This window comes from Accipiter gentilis, chromosome 12, assembly GCF_929443795.1.
Source record: "Accipiter gentilis chromosome 12, bAccGen1.1, whole genome shotgun sequence".
Classification (NCBI taxonomy): domain Eukaryota; kingdom Metazoa; phylum Chordata; class Aves; order Accipitriformes; family Accipitridae; genus Astur; species Astur gentilis.
Window position 1 is genome coordinate 26682004 of NC_064891.1, and position 23980 is coordinate 26705983.

Sequence of the window (23980 nt, forward strand, 5' to 3'; positions counted from 1 at the left end):
TGGTTTGTAACTGATAGCACCAAGGCAAAACTTTGAATAAGTGCCACCTTATTTGGGTTCTAGGAGAAGAAACAAGACTGTCAATAAATAACGTCATAATGCATCCTGGCAGAAAGAGAGGGGAGGGAGAAGAGAAAAAAGTGGTAGCGTTCACGTTGACTTACTCCCACGAAGGTCAGAAGGCAAAGGGATCCCTCCACTTTGGGAAGCGTTCCCAGATGGTTATCGCCGAGCTTTTTTGCTGGGAACGTTTCCTCTCAAAATTCCAGCCACAGGGATGCTTTACGGAGACGGCAAAGCCCACCGTCCAGTAGGAAAGGTAAAGGGGGTGGAAGAGGACAGCCTGGCTCAGGCTGTTCCTGGGGTCTCTGGCTACTGGGTGGCTGCTTCTTTCAGGTCTTCCAAAATACTTAGCAAACGGGCACCACTTCCCAGGAGGGCCGCAAAGACGTCACCGCCAGTTTTGGGTGGTGAGCCCTCTTCAGTGCCTCTGGGGGCTTCGGAGCAGAAGGCATGCCCAAGAGCCGGACGACGATGGGTAGGTGCTGCTGGAACCGGGGAGGGCGGGCAGGGAAGGGGACAGAGAAGGAACCAATTTACAGCCCACCTCACGGCTACGCCAGGGACAGCGTGCAGCCCCCGGTGCTGGGGCTGAGCACGGGGCCAGTGTTCGGCGGAGACGGGGCCGCCAAGGACCAGCCATACCCCGACGGGTGCTCCGAGGTTCCAGGAGGGTCTGTGGTCGCCCCCAAACCCGGCGGCCAGGGCGCGGCGGCCTTTACCGCCGACCGGCTCCGCGGAGCCCCGGGGCCGCCAATGGCCGCTCCGAGCCGCCGCGGCGGCGGCTGCAGTCCCCGCCCGTCCGGGGCGGGGCGGGGCGGGGGCGATGCCGATGCCGGGCCACCTCCCCGGCCCCAGCCCGCCCTCAGCTCGCCGTCGCTGCCGCTGCCGGGGCCGGAGGCACCGTCGGAGCCGCCCGCAGGTAGGAGCCGCCCCCGCAGCGGCCGGGAACGACCGTTGGGAGCGCGAGACCCTCCGCCCCCTCCTGTGGCGCTTGTCGCCCCGCCCCGCCAATCGTCACCCGCTCCCCCTCCCCGGTCGTGGTCTGGGTGCCGCTGGCGGGGAGGTGGTGGCGGTCGGGGAGCCCCGCGGGAGGGCGACCCCCGTGCCGAGGGGCTGCGGCTGGCGAGCTCTCCCCTCCCCTCTCCCCTCACCCTCCGCCCCGAGGGGCTGGCCCGGCGTGGGGCACCGCAGGTGCTGCAGCGCCCGGGAGGAGCTGAAGTCCCAGCGCTGCCTGTCCTGAGGCCGGCTGATTTGCGGCAGGTAGACACAGGGTAGGTAAGGCGACTAGAGCCGCTTGACCCAGGGCCTGAAGGACCGGCTGTGGAAGAGGTCTTCTAGGTCACGATTTCGGCATCTCCCTTGCCCCTGAGCCCCTCTGTGGCATCCCTTCGGGCTTGAGGGATTCGCATCCCTCGTGATGACAGAGCTCGGCCCGGCCATCTGCCAGGTTGCTGCCGGGACCTCTTCACGGGGGTCTGTGGGGAGACTCACCTGGGTTGAGGCTGCGGGGTGGGACAGGTCCTGCCTTCCTCGGATCCTGTCAGGGTGCCTGTGTCCCGTTAAATTGCCCGGGAGGTGAAGAGGTTTCCAGAAAGGCCGTTTGGCTCTGCTGCAGTCCCTCAGGGAAGGAAGGGAGAGAGCCTGCCTCTGAATGATAGAAAGAGACAAGCCGATGCCGGGTGCTAATGTCCCAGGGTGACGATGGGGTCGCTTGGGATCTCAGTCTTAGCTTTTTTTTTTTTTTTTTTTTTACAGCAGCATGCGCAGACCTTTGATTCAGAGCCCTCAGGCTATAAAGGTTGAAGAAATTCTGATCTAATCTAATCTTCTGCCTTTTTATGTTTCCCTTTTTTTTTTTTTTGTTCATTTTAAACAAAGCTTCTAAGGAAAGTGACCTTAAGGATTGTCTGATCAACATTCAAGTAGTCCTTACACCATAGCAACGTACACATGTATGGTTAATTATGAATAGCAACTCAATATGGAGGAGGGAAGTGTGTGAAAGGTATATCCTAACACACTGCCTGCGTGTTGTGTCTCGCTCAAATGGATAAAACTGCCTAAAAGAAGGGGACTTGATTCTTCCTGACTTTCTGCCTTTGGGTAACAGGGGGACTCATATTTGCTTGACAAACATCTAGCTCTTGTTTTCACTGTTGTACCGTTAAAAGTCAGATTATTTTCTTGTGCTGTTCTTCGTGCCCAGCTGTCAGCATTTTCTGAGCCTGGGTGGTGGAAATCAGCGCGGTTGTTTCATTTGCCCTTTTAAGATTCTTTGTACTGCAGTGTTTGCTCTTCAGATGCAGAGCAGGGATGTGTGCTTGTATGAACACCAACATTTTCAGTTGTTTTTTATTGGTAGAATTCTCATGTCCACAGTTTCCTCTCCTCCCCCAGCCATTTCCGGGCAGCCTGAGATTGCAAGATTGCGGTTTGGCCCAACAGAAGTACTTTAAGGTCCCAATCCTGCAGTCCAAGCTGAAACAATGAGCTCTGCTTGCAGGATAAGTGGGAGCAAAGAAGCAGAGAAAGGTCTGTGGGAAACAAGAGAGGTGATCCTAGACAACATGTTGGGAGGAGTAAACTGAGGCGGGATGGCTGGCAGGCAAGGATGATGCTGCTGCGGTGGGGGGCTTGGACCAGGACTCTGAATGCATGTTCCTCGGTGCCACCCATTTCCCATGTGACCTCTTGGCAAGCAACTCACTGGCCCCATTGTCTAAAATGGGAATTATGATATTTTTTGCTGTCTCAAGAAGGCTTGCAAAGGTCTCTAGGTGCCTGGTTCCCCTCGCCTTGGGTCCCCGCAGGTTGTAGAAGTGGTCACCTGAGGTGCAGGGATGAAGGCAGGATAAGAGGATTGAAAGGGAAGCAAAGCACATTGGGAACAGGTGGAGAGAGAAGGGTGGAGTGAATGGGAGGAGGGAGGAGAGGAAAAGAAGCCTGATGAAGCTTCAGAAGCCGTGAAAGGAACTGTTAAAACAGCTATAGATCACCTTGCATGGGGTTTGATGCAAATTTTTAATGCTGAGGTTGCCTCTGGATGGTGGTGCCTGCAAGGGCGAGGTGCCTACTAGAGCAGCAGTCTCTCTGTAAGAGTGCTGTTTGCTCAGTGGAGAAGTGTTTGCCTTCGGCAGGCAGGCAGACTTGGCTCCCTTGGGGAGGGCTGGTCTCGTGTGCAATACGGGAGGGAAGCCTGCTTTCTTTCCACCCTGCCTCCTCCCTAGCACCCAGGAGCTGCTGAGCTGTGCTTCCCTGTGGAACAGGTGGCATTTTGGGTAAGTCTGGTGGGAGGGGAGGCCAAGGTGCTCCCTGGTTGCCATTAGGAGAAGTCTGGGTTGCCTCTCCTGCGGGGAGCAGCGGGAAGGGAGGAAAAGCCTGGGGGACTTGGGCTGGTCTGCTGCAATGGTGGGGGCAGTGCCCGGCATCCTCCTCTCAATTTCCTGAGCTGGGGCAGATCCAGGTAGCTGGGGAGAGAACTTCTGTCCTCCCTGTCTTATTTCCTGCTCCCCATCAGGAACCGCTGGGCTTAGTAGTGGTGGCTGCCTCAGCCAGAAGAGCCAGGGGCCTGTCAGTTTTGGCACCACAGGACTGCAGGAGTGGACTTTGCCTGGCCAAGACACTGGAGATGGCCACAGGTTTGTCAGGGAGAGCCTCCCCAGTGTGGTCTTGGCCCAGCTAAAGGCTCTTAGTGGTGGTTTAATGTGGTCTCTTGCGCTACAGGAAAGTCTGTCTCTGAAAATATTTTAAAAGACAGCAGAAATTTCAAGCCTTCTGGATGTGGTGGAGAAGCTGGTCACAGCGGGCTTGCAGGCTTGACCCCTGTTTAAGGGGTGGAGGCTGTTCCCTGGTCCCCTCTGTCCATTGTGTTTGCAACAGGTTTGCGTGAAGTGAAACACTGTATGACACCTTCCGCCTGTAGCTCACCTGAGCACCCTGCAAACAGCAATTTATAGTTGCAGCAGCCTGGGAGACTGGTAATTAAATGTAACTAATTCTACAAATAAGGAATGCTGGCGAGGCAGTGATGAACACCACAGAAATGCCTAAGTATGATTGCTTACCTTATACTTGTCTCAGGGCAAATGATTTCCACAGGTCTAAACGGAGCCAAAAGACTGATGTGGTAGTTTGTACCCTTGACAACCCCTATGCCAGAGAGGGCTACATTAGAGTAATGACAAAAGCCAAGTCATGGGTACTGCAGATTCGTTCCTTGTAGCTCACCCTCCGGCCCATCATCTCAGTGCTGCTTCTCTGGGGCTTTGGTGGTTAACACAAAGGGGAAAGGACCTCAGTTTGCCATGTGAGTAGAGCAGGAGGCACAAGTCCTCAGGCTGAAGAAGTTGGTGAGGGAAAACTGCCCTGAGAAAGCTCGGTGTGCTATGCCACACTTGGGTGTTTTCCCCGTGGCTAAGTGCAGACTGCTTGGTATTTATGCTTCTGCTGGTGGTGCCCACTGGTATAACCGAAGGAAATGCTGCTTTGGGGACAGTGCACGTGTCCCCAAAAGTGTAGAGCTGCAAAGTGCAGTGAAGAAAGGAGCTTGTGCTTCCAAACAGTGGATAGAAGATGGGTAGAAGGAGCAAGAGAGGTGAAAGACGAGGTGAAAGACGAGGTGAATAGGTGGGAAAAGCCCTGCTTACACTGCATGGGAAGCCCTGTAGCTTAAGTGTATGTTTTGTGCTTGTTGGGGGAAAAAAACAGTGGCAGGGTAGCGAAGGGAGGGAAACCTGGAACTGTTCTGGCCTTCCAGGGTATGCACGCTCTCATCCATAAACTACAGGAGAAGGAGACAATATAACCAGGAATAACTGCTCTGCTAAGTCTGCTCTTCTGGGCTTAAGTCTGTCTTTCCTTACCTTTAAAGCTATCTGTAACTCAACATGACATATCTGTCTCTTTCTTTGCCAGGTTTTGCCTCCCTGTTGTGTGTTCTTTGCCACTCCCAACACTTACACTGTTCTCTCGATAAGGGGACAAACCTTTTGGGCATGCTTCGTAGCCCTTTCCATTGTAAGTTGTGTCTTAGCTTTGCTTGCTCATGCAAATTGGAAATGCTTGAAGGCATTTGTGGTTTTGGAACTGAGGAGCAAATAAAACACCTCTGCAGACGTCTATCAATCTATTAATAGACCATTAAGATCACTGTACCTTATGGGAGGAGAAACACCTGTACTACTTCTTGCTGGTTCAGGCAGTGGTCATTAGACTGGGGTGGTTAAGGTCGGGGATGATCACCAGACAGCCTGTCTGCATGGTGCCTCAGACTTTCTGGGCTTTGCCGCAGCATCAGCCTTCATTTGTGTATTACTTGCAGAGCAAGGAGATGGTTTCAGAGACTCTTTCATCACAGCATAGCTGAGGCAGGGAGAACTTTTCTGTCTTTTATTTTATGGGGAGATAAATAGCCATCCTCATTTGCCAGCACTTTTTCACTTTGGGGTTTGGCTGGGACTTTGGGTTAAGTGCCATTCTCACAAGCATCCCAGACCAAAGGGTTGGCTAATCGTGCAAGGGGAAAATATGCCCTTGAGGCGATGGTGTGGGACTGTGGGGCTGAGTCTGTGTTGAGACCTTCTGCTAGAGGCTTCCCTTGCATCTCGGGAGAGGTCTGGCTAAAGTGGCCCCAGTCTTGAGCATCTCTGCTCTTGGAGAGGCAGTAAGGCATCTGTCCTGGGACATGGGCAGTCCAACACACTCACACTGCGAGGACTTGCCAGAGGCTGGTTGCTGCCTGGCTCATGCAGCTCCTGCGGTCACAAGGAGCCAGGAAGGGCTGAATCTTGCAGTGGGTGCTCCCAAGCAGAATGGGGTCCTTGGGGCAAACAAATACACAGCACCTGCAAAATGCAGTGCTCCGCAGCTTGTCGTCTTGCTCTAAGCCCTGGCTGCTCCCAGCTGGTTTCACCACCTGCTGACCCAGCTTTCTCTCTGAACTGGATGTGTGCCTTCTGCCTTACCCACTCCTGCCTCTGCCTCCTTTGCCTATTGCAGGCTGAGGGCCATGACTGCCCAAGCCCTGCTCACGGTGTGAGTGGGACCTCATGGAGTCAGTGCTGGCTGATGGAGGTGCATGGGTCAGAGCACAACGCTGTCGAAGCCTGCAAAACACCCCTTTGGTCCTAAGGTGGAAAATTATATTTATTTTTCTTTTATACCATCCAGGAGCCTGGTCTTGAAGCAGGACGTGCCTGGTTTGTACAACAGCAAATGCGAGAAAGGCAGACTTGGCCCAGAAGAGTTTACAGTCGACACCTCTGGCTGTAACACAGCAGGTCAACACTGGTTCCTAAATGGCCTGTAAGTACTCATGTGTGACTGAGCGTAAAGGTTGTGCAGCAGCAGGAAGCAGCATACCAAGTGCACTATTTGAAGCACAGTAGGGTGCAGAGGCGTGACACTGGCCTCAGGACCCAGTGGTGCTGCAGGAGTATCTCTGGATAGGACATGCTGTTGGCCGCATGGCCTTCTTACCAAGGCACTCAGGAAAGGCTGAATATATATATATATATTTTTACAGAATTGATAACAAACTAATTTTACACAGCCCCAGGAGACAGCTTCCCAGGGAAGCTTGGAGGGATGGTGTGGGCAGTCGGATGCTAATACAGCTTTTTCTGCCCCCGTTTTTGGTGACTAGAAGGTTTCATTCCTTTGGTGCACTTTGCCCATCTCTGTTAGGTTTGTGTTGGCCAGGGCATTTCATTAGCACACTGAATGTATTTAGAGTGTGTGAAATGAGACAAGAAATATGTACGAATGTTTCTGTGGGTGAAAGCATTACCTCTCAACGTTGTTGCAGGATTACCGAAGCATCTCCTGCTTCCCCCGTGCACAACCTGGAGATGTCTTTGCATTTTCCCATTCCTCTATTATATAAATAAATGAAAATGGCATTTCTGCACATCCTTGAGATGGTTGGTGGGTACCTGGAGCAAGCAGAGCATCATACCCTGCTGATGGAGGGGATCGCATCTTTTCCTGTTATCCCATGTTTTGGGTTTGTGTGGCAGGGTTTTGGTAGCGGGGGGAGGTGTCTTCAGGGGTGGCTTCTGTGAGAAGCTGCTAGAAGCTTCCTTGGCTCCAACTCGAACCCACCTCTGGCCAAGGCTGAGCCCATCAGCAGTGGTGGTAGCACCTCTGTGATAACATATTTAAGAAGGGGAAACCTGCAGTGGGGAGTGGAATGTGAGAGAAACACCTATGCAGACACCAAGGTCAGTGAAGAAGGAGGGGGAGGAGGTGCGCTGGAGGAGGTGATGCCCCTGCAGCCCATGGAGGTGGACGGTGGAGCAGATGCCCACCTGCAGCCCATGGAGGACCCCAAGCCAGAGCAGGGGGATGCCCTCAAAGGTGGCCATGACTCCATGGGAAGGCCCGTGCTGGAGCAGTCTGTGCCTGAAGGACTGCAGCCCATGGAAAGGACACATGCTGGAGCAGTTTGTGAAGAACTGCAGCCCGTGGGAAGGACCCATGCAGGAGAAGTTGGTGGAGAACTGTCTCCCGTGGGAGGGACCCCACGCTGAGGCAGGGGAAGAGTGAGGAGTCCTCCCCGTGAGGAGGAAGGAGCAGCAGAGACAAGGTGTGGGGAGCTGACCCCAACCCCCATCCCCTGTTCCCCCTGCGCCACTGGTGGGGGGAAGGTAGAGAGAACCGGGAGTGGAGTTGAGCCTGGGAAGGAGGGAGGGGTAGGGGGAAGGTGTTATAAAATTTGGGTTTACTTCTTATTATCCTGTTTTGATTTGCTTGGTAGTAAATTAAATTGATTATGTTTTTTCCCCAAGTTGAGTCTGTTTTTCGCCTGTGACCATAAGTGGTGAGTGATCCCTCCCTGTCCTTGTGTGGACTCATGAGCTTTTTGTTGTGTTTTCTCCTCCCCATTCCACCGGGGGCGGGGAGGAGTGAGCGGCTGTGTGGTGCTTTATTGCCAGCTGGGCTTAAACCACGACACCCCGCTGTTTTGTTATGTATTTACAAGTCTCTGGCATGCCTTATCTCTCTCATTGTATGCTCAGGCTGGGAACCTTGAGATAAACCTGAAATCGCTGTGCTTTGTTATGTTGGCATTTGTGTCTTGTGGGTGGCAAGTTGTATAATGTGCTGGTTTGTATCTGCTCAGTTACGGTAATTAGGTATCAAGTGACTGTGGTTATTTTTGCTTTTAAAAGCAACAGAGAGCTATAGTGGGCTCCCCCAAAAGACAAATTGTGTTTGTTCCCCTTTGATTATTGCTGACTGGCAGCAATTCTTTATGAGTTGCCGTATGTTTTGAACACCATCCTCCTCCCAGTGCTTCTGGCTCTGTACCTATTCTCTGAAATGACTCAATGGCCTAGCACTGTGAAATGCTGGAGCGTTGCTCTGCCTTATTGTGCAGCTTGTGTATGGACCCTTGAAATGCATCTGCATGCTCTAGTCTTAAAAAAGACATATGACTGTTAAAGTGGTAATTTTGTCCATCCTTACATTCATGTTGTCTAGCGAAAACAACTTCAGGAAGACCATGTAACTTTGCTTGGCAGATTAAATTAAGATGCCCACATTAAATGAACCTTGAGCAAGCAGCAGTATATGTTTGGTGAGCTGCCTCCTGTAATCGCAGTGTGTACATTAGAGGAATGGGAGCTTAATTGGCTGAGGGGGTGTAGTGGGGCAATGGTAATAAAAGCAGAGCAAACAGCTGACAGTCTGAGCCAATTTAGACATAAAAATGGGAATGAAGTAAGGGAGTAAGCCTGCATTGAGAGAATTCTAAAGACACACCCTGTGGCAGTGCTGATGTGTAACCCTTTGCAGTTCTGCACCCTGACACATGATAGCTGGCAGCAGGAGCGCACCTTGACAGAGTTTTTGCAATGCTGGTGTGAGACCGTGAGTCAAGAGGGACTGGAAAACCACAGCGTGTGCTTTTGGGAAGGTGGGCTGACTCTGGCTGGGGTCAGCTGTGAGGCTGAAAACATGTTTTTATTAGTCTTGTGAGCCATTGCACCATGAGGGCTTTCTGTTGCTGAAGGCCTTCTTGTGCAAGCCTTAAAAATGGAAGACAAATGGGTGTATGCAATTACAAACTGCCTCCTGGATGCAGTGAGTTTATTTGGGGAAACACAGGCCATTGGAGATGGCTGTTGTCACCAGCTGGCATATTGACTGCTCAGATTTGGCATCGCTGGTCACGGCAGCAATGCAGAACAGAGCTCTGGAGAGGAAGGTTGGCTTTGTGTCATCCCAGTGGAGCAATTAGCTGTCAAATAAATTGTTTCTACATTTCCCACAGAGAATTTAGGTTATTTTTCCTATTGCTCTTGGCATTTTATTTTGGCTAAACTGCTGTGGTGCTACAGGGGAGGCTGTCGTTTGGGTTCGTTCCTTGTTCTCTTGTTTCTGGCTGCTGTTAGAGGTGCTGGTCTTAGCGTGCATGAAGGTCTCCTGGCTTGAAGACACAAACATCGGGGCCATCCCTGAAGAGAGGTTAACCCAAAGGCAACTGCTGAGAATGATATCCACTGAACACGAGTGCAAAGCTAGGCAGGCTTGGCACATGCTAGGGGTTTCTCCTTTGGAAGGAAGTGAGGTTACATGCAATTTTGTTCCTGGCACCCGAATAGTGCAGCAGGGAGTAAATGAGAAATGTGCAAGAGCTGAGTCCTGTTTTTAAACCATCCTCTTCCTACATGGGGATGTTAAACAGCTTCAAGCATGCATGGGATGTGCCAATGGACCGCATTAAAAGGTGTTGCCATTTGAGGACATGGGGGAAAGAGACCTTTCTTTCCTGCTTTTGGTATTTCATCTGTCAGACACAGGTGGCTCACTCCTCCTGTGTGGGCTGGCAGGAGCCAGCAACGCTGCTGGTCCAGCCATTGCCCCCCCTGCTCTTCCAAGGGTGTGCCAGAGAGTACTTTCTCATGCTGTCCTGCACCCGTGCCTCAGGATGGAGTCTTTCAGAGGAGATTGCATAGTGGCAACATCCTTCCCTGGTCAATTCTTGCTGCCTGCTGTGAGAGGCAAGCTTGCACAGAGCTTAGCATCCTGGGAGGCCAGCTGGCCTGACGTGGGGTGCTTATTTCCCAAAAGGTCCAGCCCTGGCTGCACTGAGCTCTGGGGAAGACCTGGCGCCATGCAGGTCATTGTACTCCCTGGGAGTGCTGTTCTTCCTCCTTGGTGCGAACCCAACTGGCCGTGATGAGAAGCGTGCGGGGGGGGTGTTCTCTAGGTGTTTCCTTTTAACCGGTTGAAATGAATGTGTTTCTCTAACTATGGACCTGGCTTCCCTCGGGATGCTGTGCTCTGCGCTAGTCATTCATTTAATATGCAATGATTTCGGATGTCATTTTCTGTTAGTGGTTGATAGAAGGGGACTCTGGCACAGTGAATATTAAACACAGGGCTGTTTTCCAGGGGAGTGAATCTGTAGCTGTGTTGCACTGACTTTGATGAGGTTGGGCATGAGTCCTGCCCCTGCTATGTTGCAGAGCTCAGCACAGAGTAATGGTTATCTGGACAGCATTTTTGCATTTTCCCACCTCATCCTGGCATGGAATCCACCACCACCTCCACCCCACCCCCCCCACCGCTGTGGGCTGCCTCGATGCTCTGCCTGGGGGAAAAGCCCTGTGCCACCTCCCTCTCTGCACAACAGACAACGCTGCAATAGTTTGCGAAGGCTGGGAGGCATGCTGGAAGGCAGGACCTGTGGCAACCCATTAATGAAAACAAGTGTTATGGCTAGTATTTGCTTTTATTTTGTAAATGAATCCTTTGTACCTTTCCAAAGGGGAAGGGTATTTAACAAGATCTGCCATCACCTGACCTGAAAGAATGGTTACCTTGGCTTAGTCCAGCCATCACCAGAGAAAAGAGGAGAGTCGAGCACTGCGTTAGCAGTAGTTACCTTGCAGAAGAAACACAGGCTGTAACTGGAGGTGATATTACCTGCCTACTTCCCTTCAACCAAGACAGGAGAGGGGATCTCTGCTACAGCTATGGCTCCCTTGCACTGGGCATGAGAAATTGGACACTGTGCTGCCAGGGTCTGGCAGGGATGTGGCCCTGCCACAGGTGAGGCAGCTGCCACCTGGAAGTGGTCCTTGACATTGCCAGTACGGGTCTCCTGGTACGAGAGCAACGGCCAACACCAGCTCAGGGATGCTGCTGCATGTTGATGGGCTGCAGGAGGAAAAGGCAAGGGCAGCGCTTCACAGAATAGTTGCAACTGCTACAGCAGGGGCTGTGCAGGGAACAGAGCTGTGAAGCGCTTTGTGTCTCCTGTGCGGGAGGAAAGGAATAGAGATGAGATGGATGGGGAAACCACCCTCACTGATAATTTCTTCTCTGTTGTGCCATGCTAAAGATGTGTATATGCGTTGGAGCTGATTGCCTTTTAAACTGATGTATTTAATACTTTCATCGTTTCATGCTTGCTGTCTGCAGTTCTCTCTGCTCCCAGGTCAGGGAAGAGTCCTTATCTGATCACTTTTCTGTCTTTTAAGATTTGCAGTTCAGCCTCACTCGAGGCTGTACAGACAGCACCAAATCATGGCCTCATTTTGTGGTTTTGTGCAAGTGTGGTGTGGCTCAGGGTACCGCAAGGGTGTTGTTTTGTACCCCTGCCAGGCAATGTGTGGGGAAGACAAGACAGCTGACCTGTAGGGGCAAGTGTAAGGCTGCTATGCCTTCTGCAGGGTCTGGGAAGAGTCATTGCTTTAAGGACCTGGATGAGGTAACTGACCTGCAAATACAAGCAGGCTCTAGTGAAAGGCCATCATGTCCGAGCTGCCCTGGCACCCAGGGTACCTTGCTGTCCTGTGAGGACCTCAGTAACCCCAGGAAATGCCTGCCCTGCAGCAGGCTATAGGAGGAGAGAGAGCGCAGGGGTGCAGATGCTGCTGCCCTGGTGAAAGTAAAGCAGGCACTGGAGCAGTGAGCCTTTGGTTGTGTCTGTTGGCTGTGTCGGGGCCTGGAGAAACATTTATGGAGGAGGACAGAGCACGAGGAAATATTTGATCCGTTGTCAAAGGACTCACAGGAAGACACAGGACTCTCTGTGTCCAGAGCACAGCAACTTAGCTGCGTTTCTGAGTTGCACATGTTATGGGAACAGCCCCGGCATCTCAGATGCTCATCCAGTGTGATCTTGCCTGGAGGACAAACGCTTCCTCAGGAAGAGGTGTACGCAGCATCCTTACGCCCCGTGCAGGATTTCACAGTGCCTACATGTCAAGAGCTGATCCTGTTTGTAACGCCTTGTCCTGGCAATGTTGGCACTTGAGCTTGGCTCTGCTCTGGGTGCGGCCAAACGCTATTTTTAGCTGATTGCTGCAGCCAGGATGGAAGCTGGTCGTGTGCTTTGCGGAGATGAGGAAACAGCACGTGCATCCTTCTCCCTTCATGCTGCAAGCTTTGCTGAGGCAGCGTGTGTGGAATTGGTAATGATCCTGGGAAGGAGGCTGCCTTGCCCTGTGCCTATGGGAAGTAGCAGGGAATTAGGGCTGTGGGTCTTGCGTTGTCACCTTGTGCAAAATGCTTAAGAAAAATACTTTGAAAACCACTCAAATTCTATAGGTGTGTCTGAAAAGTCTCCCCCTCCACAACTCGAGGCTCTTTGTGCCTTGGTTTTTATGCACAGTGTAGGTGATGCTGCCTGTGTGCAGCAGCTTAACCCCTTATGCCAGTAATGACAGTATGAAAGGTTTGCAGTGACTGCTGCCTGGCCATTAGGAGCTTGATCCTGGGATGCTTCGGCACCTGCCGTGTGGATGCTTTTCCTGCTTTCAAAAGAGGGGGGCTGAGGCAGGTGGATACCTCTGCCCTCTTTCTTTTGTTTTTACTTTGTTCTTTGTTTCTAGCAGGTATGGATGGGAAGAAATGCAGCATATGGATGTTTTTACCTCTTGTGTTTACCTTGTTTACATCAGCTGGATTATGGATAGTGTAAGTTATCTCCTGCTGGTTATTTGGTAGAGCAAGTTAGGCTGGGGCAGTTGAAGTACCACTGTCTTCAGGGCTGCGCCTCAGTACGATGGTCTTTTGGGGGTGCTCTGTCCTTGAGTCACTGTGGGGCTGGGAAGGCACATGATAGGGGCAGGGGCTAGTCTGTGCCAGTTCATGGCTTGGAGGATCACATTTTTATCCCTGAGTTTCTGTGCTCCCCAGGCCAAGTTTCTGACCTTGCCTTCTTCCTGGCACATGTTACTGGGAGCTGCCTGAAGAGACAGACAAAACAGCAAAAATTCCTTTTCATCATGTTTTCTTTGAATCACTCAGCAGAGCTCTTGGAGAAGCACTTAGGCCCTGCTTTGGGGTGCAAACTCAAAATCTGCAGCATCCAGCACTGCACTAGCAACCCGCCAGCAGCTTAATGCTGACACCTCACTTTCTTACTAATACTTCTTATCAAAATGCACACAAGAGGTGCATTTCCCTCAGCTGGGCTCTCTCCAAGCATGCAGGCAGATGACTGCAGCATGAATTTGGGAGCAATAAATGTGCGATCAGCAGCTATGCTCAGCCCGAGAAGCAGTTATATTGTAGGATATGGCTTTGGCCATGGTCTGTGGATGTTTTTCAGCAGCAGGGACAGCTTAAGCCATTTGTCTGACCCCTATTTCTTGTTGTTCTTCTTGTCCCATCCCCTCTGTATTAAAACAGCTTTTGTGGAGGGGGGACCATGGTAAATGAGATGAATCGAATTATTGAGTTTAAAAATGAAAACATTCCCCTGGTTGGTTATTTTTAAGGCAGCTCAGTTCAGTGGTCCTGTTTGTCTACCTGACCATGCAAAACAGATGCACACAAAGAAAGGCACATAATTAGGCCAGGAAGTGAGCAAAACTGCCTGCTTGAGCAGAGGGAAACATAGGCTGTCTCCAGCAGAACCCGCCAGTGGGCTTTGAGACATTTAATGTGTTGAATGATACTTGGAATTGAAGCCGAAATTGAAGCCAGGACGAGGTTTTACACTGTTTTAATATTTTTTTTTTTTTTTTTTTTTTTTTTTTTTTTTTTTGACAGGTACTTTATAGCAGTGGAAGATAACAAAATTCTCCCACTAAATGTACCGGATAGGTAAGAGCTGGTTGTGGGCTTTACGTTCAATCACTTGTTTCTTTAAAACAATAAAACAATGAAAGCTAAATGGGAAAGAAAATCTTGAATCTTTGTTCCTATGCATTTATGTCTCTTAGGAAACCTGGTTCCAAAAGACCACCTTATATAAGGTATGTTAATGACTTTCTTCCAATTACTGTTCTAATTAATGGTTGTTATTTATATGTCTTTGCCATCCTAGAGTTACAGTGATACACTTTATATTTTCCAAGTATTGCAGGTGATGCACCTCCTGCAAGCTGCGTGTTTAGCCAAGTCATGAACATGGCGGCATTTCTAGGTAGGAACAAGGGGAATGTTTCTTTGTCTCTCATAATTTGTTTTAAGAAGTCACTGAAACATAAGTAATACCCGATACATATTGTTCTTGAATCTCATGATGTGAAATTATTTAAACTGCGATTACTACCAATTAAGACAGTATTATTTTGTCTTCGTTAGTAGAAAGACAGAATGAAGCTGGATGCATTTGAACTTTATTGGTTTCTGATTTATTCTCATGTTTTTAATTGTCTCATCTTAGCCTTGAATCTGTGTGACTGTTTTTCATTTTATGGTGCTGTTTTGTTATATGCTGTGAATGTGAGATAATTGCATGGGAATATTGGCAAATGCAGCAACTGATTATGCAAAATATCATCTGTGCTGAAGTCTCCCCTACCCCACCCCTTCCTAAATTCCATTACTAAATCTGTGGAACTTTACTGGCATTTTCCAGCAGTGGAAGTAAGAGGGAAATGATGTTTATTTTCAGAAACCTATGAAATTCAGTTGAGTTGAGATCTGAAATTAATCCAGACCTGTACGTGCATGAGTAAGATACCTTAACAATCTTAACCTGACATTAAAAAAATGAGGCTTGGGATGTAAAACCTGGTAAAATATGTTTAATCATGAACCTTGACATGAACTCCCTTATTTTCAAGTATCACTTCAGGGTGGAGTTTAGGCAGTTTAGGTATCCTTACACTTTGTTTCTACGTATGGCTTTGTTTCAAGTTTAGATCTTAATTTACATATTGAGCCAGGGTCTCAATTAGTAGAAATAATACTGGCCCCAGTTTGTGCTAAGGCAGGGTCTTGCACATGTTTTATTTATATGCCTGACACCCAGTACAATGTGATTATGATGATATGATTTAAACTTCTGACCCCCGAACCACTTAAAACAACATGTACATAGCATGCTACTTCTTATGTTAAAAAGGCTGTTTGACAGTAGTGAATACACACATGCCTGTCTTTTCAGCTGCTTCCAGGTAAGGCCCCATTTCTGCATACCACTCTGTTCAAGCAGTCACTGTGGATCTGCACCATGTCCCAGTGAGTCCAACGGCTTTATGAAAGGGGAGGAATTGGCTTGATGCTCACTCACTCTGTGATCTGGGTGGATGTGAGGATAGCAGTCGCATGAGTGTGAGGGCAACAGCTGGTGTGAAGAAGGGCAGGCAAACAAAAGACATGTGGCTTTTTGAAGCTAAGCTGTACTGTATGCTTTTGTTGCTGCTTCTTCCCATTGCAAGAAGAAATATAACGAGGGAACCTCCAGACTGCAAATGTGTCACAGGAGCTGTGATGGAAGGTGGCTGTCTTGGCTACAGTGCTCATGAAACAGTTGAGTTTAAAATTTTTGGTGCAATGAGAAAAAAGGACAGTAGAGTTGCTATGCTGTATTTCAAGAAAGCAAACTTTTAAGCTATTCAGGGAGCTATTTAGCACAGTTCCCTGGGAATCTGCTTTGGAGGGCTTAGGACTCCATGAGTGCTGGTCAGTCTTTAAGAACAACCTTTTAGAAGCACAGGAGCAGGCAATCCCACTGTGTCATAAGTGAAGCAAGCCGGCCAGAAGACCAGCTTGGCTGAACAGGGAACTCCTCGTGGTGCTCAAGAGGAAAAAGAAATTGTATGATCTCTGGAAGCAAGGTCAGGCTTCGCAGGAAGATGACAGAGCTGGGGTTCTTATATGCAGGGAGAAGACAGGAATGGCCAAAGCTCAATTAGAGTTGAAACTGGCCAGTGTTGTGTCAGATAACAAGAAGGGCTTTTTTAAGTACATTAATAGCAAGAGGAGGTCTAAAGAAAACATTGGACTGATACTTGTTGAAGATGGTCACCTGACAAATAGGGATGAAGAAAAAGTGGAGGCATTCAATGCTTTTTTTGCCTCAGTCTTCAGTAATACAGATAGACCCTGGGCTGCCCAGTCCCCTGAGTTGGAGGGCCACGAGTGTGGGAACAGTGACTTTCCATTTGTGGGCACTGAAATTGTAAGGGACCAGCTGTATCAGCTGAATGTTCCCAAGTCCCTGCGGCCTGGTGGGATTCCTCCCAGAGTACTGAAGGAGCTAGCGGATGTTACGGCAGGACCCCTCTCAATCGTCTACGGAAGGTCTTGGGAGTCTGGGGAGGTCCCTGCTGACTGGAAGCTAGCCCAAGTTATTCCAATTTACAAGAAGGGCATGAGGAAAGACCCAGGGGACTACAGACCTGTTAGTCTAACCTCAGTTCCTGCAGGAATTATGGAGATGATCATACTGGGTACAATTGAAAGGCATTTAAAGAACAATGCAATCGTCGGGCACAGTCAACATGCATTCACAAAGGGAAAGTCCTGTTTAACCAGTTTGATATCCTTCTGTGATAAGGTCACTTGCCTAGTGGATGAAGGGAAGGTGGTGGATGTAGTTTTTCTGGATTTTAGTAAGGCTTTTGATACTGTCCCTCACAGCATCCTTCTGGACAAGTTGTCCAGCTGTGAGATGAGCAGGTACGCAGTGCACTGAGTGAAGAACTGGCTGAAGGGCAGAGCTCAAAGGGTTGTAGTGAATGGGGCTACATCTGGCTGGCAACCGGTCGCCAGTGGTGTTCTTCAGGGTTCAGTTCTAGGGCCAGTTCTGGTCCATATTTTTGTCCGTGATCTGGATGCAGGAGTTGAATGCACCATTAGCAAGTTTGCTGATGATCCCAAACTGGGAGGTGCTTTGACTCTCTTGAGGGACAAGATGCCTTGCAGAGGGATCTAGATTGACTGGAGCATTGGGCAATGATTAATGGGATGAAATTTAAGAGTCCAAGTGCCAGATTCTGCACCTAGGATGGAGTATAAATTGGTAGAGGAGCGGTTGGAGAGCAGCTCTGGAGAAAGGCATCTGGGGGTGCTGGCTGACAGCAGGCTCCATATGAGTCAACAGTGTGCCCTGTCAGCCAAGAGGGCAAACCACCTCCTGGGGTGCACCAAACACCGGTCAGTCAAAAGAGGTGATTATCCCACTGTATTCAGCATTCGTGCGGTGTCACCTTGAATACTGTGTGCAGTTCTGGGCCCCACAATTTAAGAAGGAAGTTAAGGTACTTGAGTGTGTCTATAGGAGGGCAGCAAAGCTGGTGGAAGGGCTGGAAGGAATGTCCTATGAGAAGCAGCTAAGGACTCTGGTCTTGCATAGTTTGGAGAAAACTGAGGGGCAACTTCATTGCTCTCTACAGCTTCCTGGGGAGGGGAAGTGGAGAGGGTGGTGCAGATATCTATCTCCCTGATATCCAGTAACAGGATGCATGGGAATGGTTCAAAGCTGCACCAGGGGAGCTTTAGACTGGACTTTAGGAAGCATTTCTTTACCGAGAGGGTGGTCAAACACTGGAGCAGGCTTCCTAGAGAGGTGGTCGATGCCTCAAGCCTGTGAAAGTTTAAGAAGCATTTGCACAACACCCTTAATAATATGCTTTAAGTTTTGGTCAGCCCCGAAGTGGTCAAGCATTTGGACTAGATGATCATTTTAGGTCCCTTCTAATTGAAATATTCTATGCTATTTCTGCTTTGTGGATAAAGCCAAGCTTTCCTCTGCTGTATTGGGTGCTTCAGAGAGCTGCTTTTAGCTTGTACCTCTGGCCACCTTAGTTGTGTCAAAGCCTTTGCTATAGGAGAGGAAAACTATAGAAAATTGCTAGAAACATAGGCATTACTAAATATTGAAAATGCTGTTGTTTTGTACATAATGCTGGAAGGTGACCTGTTAATTCCCTTTTGTCATTCCCATCAGTGTTTTAGGAAAAGATCATGTAATTTCAGGATCCTGTCCACTAGAAATAGAAATGAAAAAGTTCCTGCACATGAGCTCAAGTAGTCACAGGGTGGCTGTCCAAAACAATTATCCGGTGATGAAAAACAGAAGTTGTCTTTTTTTGGGGGAACAATGTTCTCTTGTATTCAGGATTTGGAGTTGACTGATTCACTACAGCAAATTGCGAGAGTAAATTGAAACATCTTTTGCAGTTTGGATAAAAGTGGATATTTTTCACTTACAGTGCCCTCATTTTTCTAAACCACATTTTTGGTACTATACCAGGGTTTTTGTGGAGAATACAGATCTAATTTGCTAATGCAGGCAATTGACAACAATATGACCTGCATGCTATCAGTTTGAGCATAAGCATAGGAAAGTGTTTGGCGGTAACCAGCAAATTTCCCTGTTCAGCTGTATTGCTTTTTAGTGGTTTGGTTTGAATCCCATCTGAAGGCTAACTGATTGCCTGGCTTTCTGCGTTATTCCATGCAGCATTCCCTAGAGAGGGCAAAAATATACAATGTGAATATCTCCTGGGGTTATGTCATATCATATGATATATCATGTATCACATATCATATCATAGCGCTTGGGCTAATTGTAAGCTTGGAAGGAGTTATTCCAGTCTTCGTGGAAAATTAGTGCAATATTTTGGCTTATGTTCGTGGCACCAGCAACTTGTTCCAGAGGAGAAGAGGCAGTGGGCATTATGGTAAAACCTGCAGAAATATGTATGTGCCGTTCATACCTTTTTCTAATACAGGTGGGGTTTGACATACCTCCTCCAAGAGAGCTCAGTGCTCGTGAATGGAGTGAAACTTGGTGCAAGCCCAGCTGCTGCAATGTGAATGCATGGTGTGTATGTGATAGACTATGTGCTGGGAGCTTCACAGGCAAATAGGAAGGTGCTCTTCTTTCACCCAGAAAATTTGCAAGCCAGCTCCTAGACAGAATATCATGAGAAAAGGAAGCATGGGAGCTTGGCGTAACTGGATTACAAGAGAAATGCTTCCTGTGCTTAGTCTTGTCCATGACTAAGCAGGAGGGGGCCAAGCAGAAGCACTAAGCTAGTCGGCTTGCAGTGAGCTTTACCCTCTGGGTGGAAAGAGGGTAGGGGGTCTGTGAGCCCCCAGCCAAGTGGTTACTGCAGCATGTTCTACCTAATGATGCACCTTGCGTTCTGTTTCCTTCTCAGCGCTTGTCGTGGCTGTGCTGCGCTTCATTCAGCTGAAGCCAAAGGTGCTAAACCCTTGGCTGAACATCAGCGGCCTGGTGGCGTTATGCTTGGCCTCTTTTGGGATGACCCTACTCGGCAACTTTCAGGTACTGCACTCCAGGCTTGGACCACTGTGTCCATGCTGTGAGGTTCCTGCTTTTTTCCTGCTTAGGTCTTTGAACCACTTGCAATGTGACCTCAGGAGATAACATGTCTGGCTGTGCCCCAGCTCTCCTTGTACCTGCTCTGCCACCTCTATCAGCCGCTTACGTGGCTCCAGTGACATGCTGAGATGAAGGGCCGCAATAATTTTTCATGTATTCCCAACAGGATTTGCACCTGCATGCTTACACTTGACCTGCCAAGAGCCAGAGCAGGGAACCTATTGAATCTCTTGAGCCCTGGGGGTTGGCACAGATGGTCCTGGGTAAAAGGATTGAGCTAGAAGTTTACGTATGTATCTGTGCGAACAGATGCACAGCTGCCCATACAGATTTAGCAGACAGTTCAGTGTCCTTTGTTTAAAACACATGTTATTTAAATCTACCTCCTGCTTGTCCTCAGACTGGCCATGAGAGGGACACATCAGAGGAGTGCTATGACTTCTCCTAATGTGACACGTGTCTGGATGAGGTGCCTCTTCCAATTCTCAATCTGTTCTGCAACATGCAACAAATAAACAAGTTGTCAGTGCCACAACATTCCTCTGTAGGCTTGGGTGTCCACTGTGATCATGAGTGTGTCCAGTAGGTCTGCAGTGAAAATCAGGGCATTAGAGTCAATGACACTTGGGTTTCCCCATCCCTTTGCTGTGTCTGATGCTCTGCCTCAGTAATGGCCCCCAATAATGACAGGAACTGAGAAAGGTCAGTGTAGGCTGGCTTCTTTCCTGGCTTTGCAGGCAGGGAGCTGTTTTTCCTGCCAATACAGAAAAGATACTTATTTTGTGAAGGGCCAGTACCTGTTTGGGTTGTGGAGCAATTGCAGGAGCTTTGTGTCCTTTACAGTCTTCTGTAAAGAAGAGTGGGAGTTTGGGGGGTTTTTTTGTTTGTTGTTTTTTTTTTTTAATGAGGTGTGAGATAATTTGACTGGTTTGGACCTGGTCTTCCTAACTCCATAACACAAACCAAAAACTTGCAGTCTTGTTTTTTCATGAGACCTTCCCAGCTAGGAACTACGAGGCTTTTGTAACAGCCTTGTCTAGGTGTGAGAAGAGTATTTCTAGTACAGGGCAGGCACTAGGAAGCAGTTTCAACCTCTCCTTCCTTTTTTTGCTCCTCTGAGCAAATGATTGCTATTTAAAAGTGGATAATTTGAATCATGCCTGATTATAAATTCTGAACTAATTATCTACTCCCTGTTAGTTACCTGTATCCTTGCTTAGATCTTTTGCCAAACTGTGAAAGCATGTGGTAATGAGACCTTAGTCCATGCTTTTCCCTGCCTGACCGCTAAGCTGAATGTGTCATTAAATCATATTTCTGGAAAATTACAGATTGGGTGTGTTAGAGAGACATTATGGCTGTGAGTCCCATGCAGTGCAAGCTACCTTGGGAAAGCCACTCAATCCCATTTTTACCTGTACTATGACTTGGACCTACCCTTGGAAAAAACCTCAAGGTAGGGAGGAGAGATCAGTGGAGGCACAATAACTAGACTATTATCTTGTAGATTGTGTCTTGTTTGATGGGAATTTGTTAAATCACCAAACAGGAATCAAGGCTGCAGGGAGGAATTACAGACTGCTCCGTTCTAGAAAAGCTTCGGGGGCAGGGGGAAAAGTGAAATTGTTTGGCTTAAGTCTTGTCCATGCTGGGCTTTCTGAATGGATTTGCAGCCTCAGGGGATCTCTTTGCAGATTTTTTGCTCATTGAACCTGGCTGTCCATTTGCCTTGCCGTATTGCACAGTCACTGAGCCCCATGAAACACAGGAGCCCCAGGAGCAAAGAAGCACTCCAGAGAGATTGGGTTCATATTGCCACAGACCCCAGTGGTTGAGGATGGGCTGGAGAGGGAACAGGCAGTCAAGCTTTTTAGTGGGAGAAGCTTGCCAAACCAGGAGCATATATCTGTGTTTTGGCTTGTGCTAACTCAATGGAGGTGGCAGAGTTCTGGCTTCCCTGTGCCCCAGACAGCACTGTTCCATGCAGCTGGCACTGAAGGTTGCAGTTTGCTTCCATTGCCAGGAGCTGTACAAGACCCCAGTGGGTTGTCCTTGCCTGCCCTGGCCATCACATCGAGCCAGGGAAGGATTTATTTCTTAGCTCTGCATTGGTAAGTCTTGTCAGGGAGCTGTGGAGGCAGTCCCCAAGCAACTGCATTTTTCACTGTGCTTGGGCTTTGGGCAGAAGATCTGCTCAACTGTGACAGCTGTCAACTCATTTTGGTTATGTTACACCTTACACGTCTGCCAGAAGAAATGATATAGCATCTCTGCCTCACACCCCAGTGATTCCCACTTTCCTCTATCCCACCCCAGCAGCAATCCAAGGTAGCTAGCAGATAATTCCTGTTGCATCTAAACAATCACCATTTTGTTTGTTCCTAGCTTTCCAATGATGAGGAGATCCACAATGTGGGCACATCACTGACCTTTGGTTTTGGGACCTTGGCGTGCTGGATCCAGTCTGCCCTCACCCTCAAGATCAACCTGAAGAATGAGGGACGGAAAGTTGGGATTCCACGAGTCGCCTTGTCAGCCAGCATCACCCTCTGTGTGGTACTCTGTATCCTTTTGTCCTGCTGCCTGGGAAGCCGGGTACCGTACGTGTCTGACACCCTCTGCAGCAGGGAACTTTGGCTCTTCTCACATCCATCCTAGGATCTCAAAGCATTTAGGAGTGCTACTTATCTTGTCTTCATGGCATGATCCTATGATTGGCTCATTTTGCTACTTGTGTTTAGCAGGATGCACTGCTTCACAGATGGGCTCACTTCCTTCATAAATGTTTCTAAAGCTTCTTAGTGATATCCAGAGTGGTTACAATATTTAATAGCATCTGTGCGATTTAATGGCACCACTGCTTACCTACACAGTAGCATTTAAGATTATGCAAAATATTAAGATAAAAATTCTCAGGGGAACAAAGGAACAAGGGAAGAAATCAGGTTTCTGAAGATGAGAAAATTTTGATCTGTTTGTTGAAATGCTCCAGGGCGCTACATCCAGCTCTGCCTTTTAAGATGGTTATCACAGTCAAGAGCTGCTGGGTCACGTGGACTTCGGGTAAGACTAGGTGCTTTACAAATGGGATCTGGGCTGTGTGGTCTGTGGTCACTCAGACTGGATGTACATTTGATTTCCTCTCCACCTTGTGCCTGTCAGCCCCACTCCAGCCCATGTTTGCACCAGCACTCATGCGCCCTGGGTGTTTGTTTAGGGTGGATCCATTCACTGCGTAGTTGCATAAGCCTTAGTGCTGGGATAAGCAAGAGGGCAGGAATAAATGGCGAGGAATAAGCTCATCCCCCTCTGTGGGGAACAGCCTGTTCTTAAAACAACTCCTTAGTCACTTGGCTGATTTTGAACATTTCGGCCAGTGTCCAGAGGAATAGCAGATTGGTGCGAAGATGTACCATCAGTCACATCTTAGGCTTCCTTAGAAAAGTTTTCAGCTGAGCATCATGGTTTGGTGTAAGTAAGGTGGGAGTTTGCCTGGTTCTTGTGCTCCCCTCCTCCCCTCACCGCAAGCCCATAGCTCCCCCAGGGTGTGTCTGGGGTAGGGCTGCCTGCACGGAGCTGAGCCGGGCTTCTGCTGCACTGCCGACTTCGGAGGTTTCTGCCAGGCTGGGAGCAGGAGCAGCAGGGTAAGCCAGGGTGTAGCTGCTCCTGTACTGACATGCTGGGTGCTCCCAGCCCAGCCCTCCCCATACGTCTGCTTGGCACTGAAGGCCTTGAGCCCTCTGTGGAGTGGGGCAGGCTGAGGCAGGAGTCCCATTCCGCTCCCACCTCACGTTGGCTTTGCAAAGGCTTGGGGCTGGCTCCTCATCCCATGCAGCCTGTGCATAACCCTTGCACTACAGGGAAAGTAGATCTTTAAAGCCAGACACAGAATGCTGTTTGCTGAAATTAAGCTTTGGTTGCTTACACTAAGCCCAAGATTTAAGAGTCTCTGATTATCTGCTTTGTGCAGTTAAAGCATGGGAGAGGCTGCTTGTTTGTTTGTTTTACCTGTGAAGATGTGTGATCCTGAATTCTTGGAGTGCAGAGGAAATCCTGAGAGACAGGAGAACCAGTAGGTTTAGAGGAGATGTGCACTGGGCTAGGGCAGGGCCCCAGCTCAGGAAGGTATCCTCTGCTTTAGGGGAGCTGAGAATTGCTTTTATGGAATACTCCAACGCAAACTGAGGCACAGCAGTGAGACCCTGATGCCAGGCGATATGTGGTCCAGGCACACAGGTATGTGAGCCTGTAGGACAGTTTCTGGCTCTGACAGCATTCTTTTTCCTTTAGTATTAACACAACATACTGTGTGGAGTGACACTTCTGGATTTCACAGACAGAGACAATTTTGCAGGTGATCTAAAGAGA

The 23980-nt window shown here is 49.0% G+C and overlaps 1 protein-coding gene across 7 annotated transcripts in view; it reads left to right on the plus strand.

The window, feature by feature from the left end:
• TMEM150C (transmembrane protein 150C) overlaps positions 1 to 23980 on the plus strand; it is a 26778-nt gene continuing 2798 nt past the window's right edge. The window contains exons 1-10 of one of the 7 annotated variants that reach the window (XM_049815285.1): positions 1 to 174; positions 270 to 319; positions 397 to 538; positions 6232 to 6366; positions 12912 to 12996; positions 14077 to 14130; positions 14250 to 14282; positions 14385 to 14452; positions 19428 to 19555; positions 21998 to 22175. In XM_049815285.1, coding sequence (XP_049671242.1) covers positions 6360 to 6366; positions 12912 to 12996; positions 14077 to 14130; positions 14250 to 14282; positions 14385 to 14452; positions 19428 to 19555; positions 21998 to 22175 — 553 coding nt within the window. In that variant the 5' untranslated portion in view covers positions 1 to 174; positions 270 to 319; positions 397 to 538; positions 6232 to 6359. Of the gene's footprint in view, positions 175 to 269; positions 539 to 888; positions 983 to 1132; positions 1335 to 1876; positions 2596 to 6231; positions 6367 to 12911; positions 12997 to 14076; positions 14131 to 14249; positions 14283 to 14384; positions 14453 to 19427; positions 19556 to 21997; positions 22176 to 23980 lie in introns of those variants that run through there. The other 6 variants (XM_049815287.1, XM_049815288.1, XM_049815283.1 and 3 more) reach the window with 6 other exon arrangements.